The sequence below is a fragment of the Eschrichtius robustus genome, chromosome 18, assembly GCF_028021215.1.
Source record: "Eschrichtius robustus isolate mEscRob2 chromosome 18, mEscRob2.pri, whole genome shotgun sequence".
NCBI lineage: Eukaryota > Metazoa > Chordata > Mammalia > Artiodactyla > Eschrichtiidae > Eschrichtius > Eschrichtius robustus.
In genome coordinates, this window is record NC_090841.1 from 79,694,631 (window position 1) to 79,703,678 (window position 9,048).

Genomic DNA, 9,048 nt, shown 5'->3' on the forward strand with positions numbered 1-9,048 from the left:
GGTTGCACAGCAGCGTGAATGCACCTCATGCCACTGAACTGTACGCTTAAAAATGGTTAAAATGTTAACGTTTATGTTACGTATATTTTACCACAATAAGAACCAAAGTTGCCCAGTGTTACAGACTTGCCAAAGCCGGTCCCCTAAACGGGTGACTTTGCATCCGGCCTCCTGGCCGGGACTGTGCCTTCCTCCTGTGTACACTCGCCTTTCTTGGGACTGATGCCAACAGGTTACCGAGGTCCCCCGGGGCCACCTGGGCCCGTGGCTCTTCCTGGAATCAAAGGAGATGAGGGGAGTCCAGGAGCCCCCGGAAACCCAGGGACCAAAGGATGGGTCGGGGACTCCGGGCCCCAGGGCCGGCCTGGCGTGTTCGGGCTCCTGGGAGAAAAAGGTAAGGGTCGGTGCCCGTGGGGGGCTCCTCTCGGGGAGGCTGGCGGCGCTGGTCAGAGATGGCCGGAGCCCCTGCCCAGCCCCACGTGTCCTGAACGTTCTGCTTGTCCGGAAGGGCCCAGAGGGGAGCAAGGATTCATGGGCAACACAGGCGCCGCCGGGAGTGTGGGCGACCGAGGCCCCAAGGGACCCAAAGGAGACCGAGGCTTCCCGGGTGAGTCTCCGAGGGCACACCTCTGAGGTCATTCTGTCACGGGACGTGGTGGTGACAGGGGTTGTTGGAAGGGCTCTGAGCGGCTTCCAGGTGGGTTATCACCCACCCCACCTCTAGAGAGCGCGGTGGCTCAAAGGAAGCTCCAGAATTGGTTCAATGGGTCAAAATGGATTAGAGACCAGAGCAAGAGAGCAAAGTGGTCCTCACGCATCATCTGGCCTTTCTTTTCCCTTTCCAGGTGCCCCGGGTGCTGTGGGCGCCCCGGGGATTGCAGGAATCCCCCAGAGGATTGCCATCCAGCGGGGGCCAGTGGGTCCGCAGGGGAGGAGAGGCCCTCCGGGGCCTCAGGGGGAGATGGGACCCCAGGGCCGCCCGGGAGAACCAGGTAGGAGCCCTGCTGCGGGGCCACCCCTCGTTTCCTGTTTGCTTTCCTTTCACTTTTGTTCTCCTGCTGGAAAGCACTGGCTGAACGCCAGTGACGGAGCGTCGCATTCTTCCCGGGGCACTCACGTGTGTCTCCGTGGCTGTGCAGGTTTCCGCGGGACTCCAGGGAAGGCAGGGCCCCAGGGAAGAGGCGGCGTGTCAGCTGTTCCCGGGTTCCGAGGAGACCAGGGGCCCGTGGGGCTGCAGGGGCCCGTTGGCTATGAAGGTGAGTGATGGTGACGGAAGCGGGCAGAGGGCAGGGAGCTTCCTCCAGGTCCTGCTGTGAGTCTGATAAATGGACCGTGGTGTACGGGGAGGGGTCAGACGAGCCCCGAGATGAGCAGAGATGAGGGGCTGCACCCCCTAGCCCAGAGCCTGGGGCCCCCGCTGCAGCCTGGGTCCTGGGCAAGGCAGAACAGCTCTGCCTCCTGCACCTGGCAGAACACCTGGCACAGAGTCCCCAGGACAGGCCGGCCTCCTTCCTTCCTCTGAGACATCTGCGGGTGCCTCAGAGAAGGAAGCAGCTGACATATTTCGAGAGACAAGATTCCTAAAGCTCTTGAAGGCCGGAAACTATGAGCTGAAAGTCACCGATTACATTACAGGAGCCACTGTGAAGTCTTATATCGTCGACTTCTTAAAATTATTTGCACGTGTGCAGGATGGGATAGGCCAGAAATAATAGCAATTCATGCAAAAAAAAAAAAAAAAAAAAAAAGTCTTGAGATTTGGTGTAATGCACCTGCGCTCGGTTTGAGCCCGTGGTGTGAGCGCCGTGCTGACAGTAAAGGCGGGCTGCGCGGTCAGCGCCCAGACCACAGGAGGCACTTCGCGACCCACGGCCAGGAGAGTGTAAAATGCGGGGGATGCAACCCGAGACACGCATGGCGGGGCAGGGGGCGCGCATCCAGGCAAGGGGCCAAGACAGTGCGGGGTGGAGGGCACGTCCTCTGAGAAGGGCAGGATCACCCAGGACGGCTGATTTCAGAGGTCTGGAGCGTTGTCCTGTTGGGGGCAGATCAGCCGTTCTGCAGCGTCAGGGCCAGAATCGGGCCCCCGGCTGGACATCTGGGGAGGGGGGCTTCTAACCTTGGGAAGGGCCGCTCCCCGAAGCATCAGCAGCGGGGCCTGCCGCCGGGGGTAGAGGAGGTGGGCGGGGCTGGACACGGTGCTTCCGTGACCCTCTGACTTCCTGATGCTCTAATTCCTGCTCAGAACGGGGCGCCCTTGGGGGACGGCTCGCGGGGGAGGCTGAGTCCCTGCCCCTTGTTCACTCCCATCATTGTGGTCCCACTTTAGGGCACGGGGATGGGGTGGGGGGCGAGTCCTCCCCAGGAGGCTCCTGGTCCCGAAGGGCAGAGCCACCGAGACCCCGGCCCTCAGGGAAAGGCAGAGCAGGGCTGTGAATGCCGCCACGCGCGCAGCCAGCACGTGGGCTGCGGTCCGCACGGCAGCTGCAAGGCGGCCTCTTTGTCTCGGGTCCCAGGGGAGCCAGGCCGCCCCGGGAGCCCCGGCCTGCCTGGCATGCCCGGCCGCAGCGTCAGCATCGGGCACCTCCTGGTGAAGCACAGCCAGACAGAGCAGGAGCCCATGTGCCCCGTGGGCATGAACAAGCTCTGGAGCGGATACAGCCTGCTGTACTTTGAGGGCCAGGAGAAGGCCCACAACCAGGATCTGGGTAGGTACCGCCTGCCGAGCTCGGCCAGCCCCGCTGGAGGTGGCAGGACCCCGTGGCCACAGTGAGGTTGCTGAGTCCTCAGAAGGCACCGAGATGCCCCTAACCTGGGGTCCGGAAGCAGACTCTGCCTCGTAGCCCTCAGCGGGCTCTGCAGGCTCACGCGGCCCGGCCTCTCGCTGCCCCGTGCCCTGGGGGCTGCCGGCGGTTCCCCGTTCTTGCCCCACGGTGTATAAGCCGTCAGGCCAGGGCCGGGAGGGGCTGGGAGGCACTTAGAACCCCACAGAGTGGATACGGGGGCGTGTGTGCTGGTATTTATCCAAGGAAGCCTGGTTGCCAAAAGGAATTTAAAAGACCTAACAGCCCATAGAAAACGTGGCCAACACATACTAAAATTGGGGGCTTGGAGGGAGGGTGGCCACGCGTGCGGTGGGGAGATCTGTTGGGCTGAACCCGATGATTTGTGCACCTTCCCGTCCAGATAAGTTTGGTGGTTTGTTTTTTTAAGTGAGACAAAGCAAACAAGAATAGGGCCTAAAACAGCAGGGACAGGGCAAGGCCAGCACAGGGCCCGGCAGGCCTCAGAGGGCAGAGCAGACACCCGGCTCTCAGCTGGAAAGCAGTCAGTGTGAAAGGGGAAATAACTCACTCGGGCCCTAAGATGAAGTTGGTGGAGTTATCTGGGGGGCAGAGTAACCAGAGTCCCTCTGGGAGGCACCTGGGTGCCATGAGCCAGGCCCCCATCTGGGATGCCATCGGTGGGTGCTGGGGGCTGGTGCTTTAAGACCCCCCGACACGGGCCTCACCAGGCTGCTATTCGCCAAGTCGCCCCTCCCTCTGACCCAGCCTGGTCTCGAGGTGTGCGGGAACCTCGGAAGGGCACAGTGCCGTGGAGTCAGCCCCTGAGGGATTGGAAAGCCCAAGCCCGCCCTCCACCCCGCCCCACGCATGGCTGAGCCCCGCCGGGGGCCTGGAGGGGCATATTCCCGGCACGCTCAGCTGTGACGGTCCCTCCCTGCACCACAGGGCTGGCGGGCTCCTGCCTGGCCCGGTTCAGCACCATGCCCTTCCTGTACTGCAACCCTGGCGATATCTGCTACTACGCCAGCCGGAACGACAAGTCCTACTGGCTCTCCACCACCGCCCCGCTGCCCATGATGCCTGTGGCCGAGGAGGACATCAGGCCCTACATCAGCCGCTGCTCCGTGTGCGAAGCCCCGGCCGTTGCCATCGCCGTCCACAGCCAGGACGTCTCCATCCCCCACTGCCCGGCTGGATGGCGGAGCTTGTGGATCGGATATTCCTTCCTCATGGTACGTGGTGCTTGCCTGCTCTCTCTCAGCGCACGGGCCCAGGTGCAAACTGAGTTCCTCTCCCCAGCCACATCCTGGCCTTTGTAAGACTAATCAGGGCAGTTGTTCAGGTTGTGCTCTGCACAAGGGCACCTGGCCCCGGGGAGGAGTGAGAGCTGGAATACAGCCTGCACTTCGCTCATTGAGCCATGTTAGGCCTGGGGCTGCCCCCACCCAGAAGGGACCCATTAATTTGCCACCAGGCCTTTGTACAGCCTTAATTAGGATAAATTTGGCTATCATGATAGCATCCCTTACAATTTTCCTGTTTACTTTCAGAGGGAGAAAGGAAAGTCCAGTGGGGAGGGTGGGTCTTGTATTGCATTTATATTTATTATGACTGTCGTAATTCCCACTATATTGACCGGATGCCCAACGTGTTAAATATTTCATAAATTATATTAATAACATAATATATATATATATAAATTATACAAAGTTTGCTAATCTTATCAAAACAACAGAAAAAAAAAAACCTGGATTCTGGGAAAGGAAGGAGAAGACAAACAAGTGTTGATTTTTTAACATTTTTTAAGGTATTGCTGCTGCAATAATTTGAAGCAACAGGATACTAAGTTCTGTGCTGGGACAGGCAACTGTATGCTTTTCAGGAGCTAATCATGTCAGGGGGCTTTGGTGGATGGACAGAGCTCTGGTCCCATCGAGAAATTCAAAAAATGAAAAACGAGCCTCTTCCTTGTGAAGGGAGTGATTACACTGTATCCAAAAAGGTCAGACAGCCCTTCTTTTATTAGCAATTACATCTCGAGCTGTGTCACGGGATAAGGGATAAGCACACATGATCCTCAGTAAGTGCCTCCAGCCAGCCTGGCCCTTGACACCCCCAAGGCGGGTGACGAGAGGACCATGGTCCCCTCGCCCCGCTGTACAACCAGGGCGGCACTGATGCGCTGCCCACACCTTCCCTTCCAAGAACACGGAAGCACCTGCTGGCACAGACGCCGGAGAGCCAGCACACGGCTTAGTGTCCCCCTGCCTGTCTGGGGGACGGTCCCTGTCTTGTCTGCACACAAGACACGCTTTGATCCATCGCTGCCACGGCAGCAAAGACGTCGGCTCCCCCCTTACCTCAGTGATCCCTCTCGAAGCTGGTCTGGTGGCGACTGTAAGTCTCCAGCCGGCCATCGGTTTACTTTTTCCTTTCGATTCAAATGAGGTCCTCACAGGCCGAGTGCCCAACGAGTGATTCTCTTAAGAGACATCAGCTGCTTGAGTCCCAAAGCCAGAGGCTTGTCCGCTGAGGCGAGCACGTTGGAAAAGGGGTGTGTGTGTGCATGTGTGTCTGCACGCGTGTGTGGGTGTGTGCACGCGTGTGTGGGTGTGTGCACACGCGTGGGGGGACCAGCAGGGCCTCGGCTCTTTCAGGGCAAAGCGGGGCTTGAGATGCCGCATGAAGACACGCCTGCTTGTCTCTGTTGACAACACACGGCAGCCCTGTTTGGGAAGGCTTCCGCATTCTGTGAGCAGAAAGCTATTCAGAGGCTTTTGTTCTTTGCTGCTTCATTTGAAGAAAAGGTTAAACTGGGCTTCTGCCCAAATGTCTCATAGGACAGCCTCTTCTGTGCCCTGCCCACCGCGGCCAAGGTGCTCCTGTTCTAAATTCGCGGGTTCTGATGCCACACTTACCGCTGGGCTCGCTGGACCGAGCCCGATGACACTTTTCAGAGAGAAGCTTTGCGATCCGGGGCCCCGCCGTGCCCCTTCGTAAAAGCTGAACGTGTTTATGAAACCAAGAGAAAGTAGAACTTGAAGGTGGCAAAGAAAATGCCCTCCAACACTTGGCCAGGTCTCCCAAGCAGAATCATCTCAAGCAACTAATTGCTAATTTAACAACCCTCTGATTGAAAAAAACTAATTACACTAGTATTACGTGTTCACTGTAGAAAAATCAGCAAGTAGAGCTTTTCTTAGAAAAATAATAAAATTCAAAGCACCCGTACTCCCCCTTCATAAACGTTAGCAAAGGAGGAGGGCAGGAGGCACTTTGGTGCTTAATTTCTTTGTTTTTTTTTTTGGCTGCGCCGCACGGCTCGTGGGATCTTAGTTCCCCGACCAGGAATCGAACCTGGGCCCTCGGCAGTGAGAGCTCGGAGTCCTAACCACTGGACGGCCAGGGAATTCCCTGGTGCTTAATTTTAATAGACCCTCTGGTTCTGACCCACATGTTGATTTTTTTTTTTTAATTTACTTTATTGAAGCATAGTTGACTTACAAGGTTGTGCTAATTTCCACTGTACAGCACGGTGACTCGGTTATACACATATATACATTCTTTTTCATATTCTTTCCCCTGATGGTTTATCCCAGGATATTGCACAGCGTTCCCTGTGCTCTACAGCAGGACCTTGCTGTTTTATTTTTCCTTTAAAAGAAAAAGTTAACGTGTCGGCATCTCTTCCGCCCCGTCCCCCTCCCCTGCACAGCACACGGCCGCGGGCGACGAAGGGGGCGGCCAGTCGCTGGTGTCACCGGGCAGCTGCCTGGAGGACTTCCGGGCCACGCCATTCATCGAGTGCAACGGCGCCCGAGGCACCTGCCACTACTATGCCAACAAGTACAGCTTCTGGCTCACCACCATCCCCGAGCAGAGCTTCCAGGGCACGCCCTCGGCCGACACGCTCAAGGCCGGCCTCATTCGCACACACATCAGCCGCTGCCAGGTGTGCATGAAGAACCTGTGATGTCGGGGCCGTCCCGCCGGACACGCTTCTCCAGGGGACACGCAGCCGGGGGGCCACTTTGGTGCTTATTCTTAACTTATTACCTCAGATGCCGACCCCAAAATTGACTTCATCTTTTTTTCTTTAAAAAAACAAACCAAAAGAATAATAAAATAAGGGCTACCAAAGGAATTCAGCACCAGCGCTTTGACCAAATAACCCCGTGGCATCCAAGGCGCTGCCCACTCTCCCCACGTCTGTAGGACACCCTGACCCCCCCCCAAAATGGAAGACCGTGAACCCTCCCTCTCAGGCCATCCGTACTAGACGGTTCCCCGCTCAGTGTAGCAAACTTCTTCCTGTGTATCTATGTAGTCCCTGCAGTCTCAGCCGCCACTGATAACCCACTTACTGAACTCAACGGGGAGGTATAGACAGGTGAGGCCGTGTGCAGCCTGCGGGCTCCTGAGCTCACTCCCGCTGTTCCCGCACGGGGGGCTCCTGGGGGTGGACCCAGCCCTGCTCTCCGGGCCCCCGTGGTGACAGCGCCCTCTTCTCCCAAACGCTGGCCACACGAAGGATCCTAGTCCTCTCAGGAAGGCCGCCTGTGCCTTTTGTCGTAAAAGCCACTGATGTCCGCACACCAGCTATCACTCTTCCCACCACCCCTTACAGACCGTCGGGTTCGGCAAAACTCACGTAGAAGCGAAGACCTTCTCACCGTCTGTTGTCAGCCAGGCTGCGTGACAGCAAACTTTGTAGGGTCGGAAGTGATGCTTCCACTGCCCCCAGGCCGTCCCTGGACATTTACCCTCCGTACTTTGTGCAGAATTGTATTCCTATGACTACTCCATCCTCTGTAACGACCCCCAAATAAAAGTTCGCTTTGAACGTTTTTATACCCCGAGTCATCGCCTGCCTCATTTTCTCAAGTCCATAGAGCGCAAACTTTGCCGTGAACCCCAGAACACTGCATCCGGGCCCAAGTGTGAGCCCTGCACCCAGCTCGGCAGCACGCAGCTGTTTTTTTCCAAGTTTCAGCAGATTGAACACAAGCCTGTGGTGTTGTCATTCGTTTCCCAGGAAACTGTGTTTGTGTTTATAATGCGTTAATGTTTACAGAAAACACCCGCACCGTCACTCACGGGGATTAGCAGGCTGGGTACCGCACAAACACACTTCCAGTCACACAAGCAGCCCCAGCACAACATCCCAGCAAAATCCCAGTGTTTCCAAGAAATAGCCTCCAAGACACATTTCCGGCTTCAGTTTCTCTGGAACCTGGCTGACCTTCAGGCACCCAACTCACAGAATTTATTTTTACCCTTTAAAATTCAATCTCATATTAAACTTTTTCTAAGTACAATTTCTACAGTTAACAAGGTGACAGTGTTATCATAATAATTCCACGTGATAATGTTATTTGAAGGAGATCAGCACCTTCCTGGCCTGCATCCCCCCAGCGGCCGCCCAGGGCAAGGACTCTGCCCTGGAGGGTTACGTGGGGACGTGACTCCAGGCAGTGGAATGGGGCCTGGGCACAGCGACCCAGGAAGCAGGGCACCTCACTAAGGGGGCTGCCACTGTGGAGGGCTCAGGGTTCAATCCTGCGGGGACCCACTGAGGGAGGCCACAGAGGGACACTCAGATGGTCCCCCCCCCCAGGCGTGGGAAAGGCACGTTTTCAGCCTCCAGCTCTTGCCCCCAGGGGTCAGGCTGCCTTACATGGGGCTGAGTGGGCTCCTAGCACCCCAGGTTGAGGTATCAGAGAACCAGGTGAAGCTGATGCAAGGCATTGTAGGCTACACCTGTGGACATCTGGTTTCCATAGCAACAGCTGCAGTGGAAAAGGTGAGCCCAGAGGCTGAGGCCAGGGCCTGTAAGATGCCCAGCACAGGGAGGTGATGGGACAGCTGTTTTAAAGATTCTTTAAATTCTGTAGTGTTTTATAATTTTCAAAAGTTTCATATGCACGATTTCACATGGTTTAGCTTTGATGCCTCTGTGAGGTTCGCACATCAGAGGTAGGTGCCCAGCATTAAACACTGACCCTCACACCTAAAATACATAAGGCGAGAAGACCAAGATCAAAATCTCGATACATAATTGGATTCCAAAATGTCGACCATAAAATATAAACCGAACACAAACAAATAATCCATAACCCCAACATCTGTTTGTGCAACGAAGCTCATGATCCTGTGCAAGGATAGCAGGTGAAGATTCCTAGTCTGGATCAAACAGCCAACCTTCTGAACCTTGAAAATTCAAACTCTGCCCTTCACAGACCCTTGCATGTTGCGTGAGATT

The 9,048-nt window shown here is 56.2% G+C and overlaps 1 protein-coding gene across 1 annotated transcript in view; it reads left to right on the forward strand.

Moving 5' to 3' along the window:
- The window catches only part of COL4A2 (collagen type IV alpha 2 chain), a 176,507-nt gene extending 168,870 nt beyond the window's left edge, over window positions 1-7,637 (forward strand). Inside the window, exons 42-48 of the mRNA XM_068526966.1 lie at window positions 233-394; window positions 509-607; window positions 846-992; window positions 1,140-1,256; window positions 2,517-2,708; window positions 3,732-4,018; window positions 6,502-7,637. Of these exons, the coding sequence (XP_068383067.1) occupies window positions 233-394; window positions 509-607; window positions 846-992; window positions 1,140-1,256; window positions 2,517-2,708; window positions 3,732-4,018; window positions 6,502-6,759 (1,262 nt within the window). The 3' untranslated portion in view covers window positions 6,760-7,637. The remainder of the gene's footprint in view (window positions 1-232; window positions 395-508; window positions 608-845; window positions 993-1,139; window positions 1,257-2,516; window positions 2,709-3,731; window positions 4,019-6,501) is intronic.
- Window positions 7,638-9,048: the final 1,411 nt, after the last annotated feature.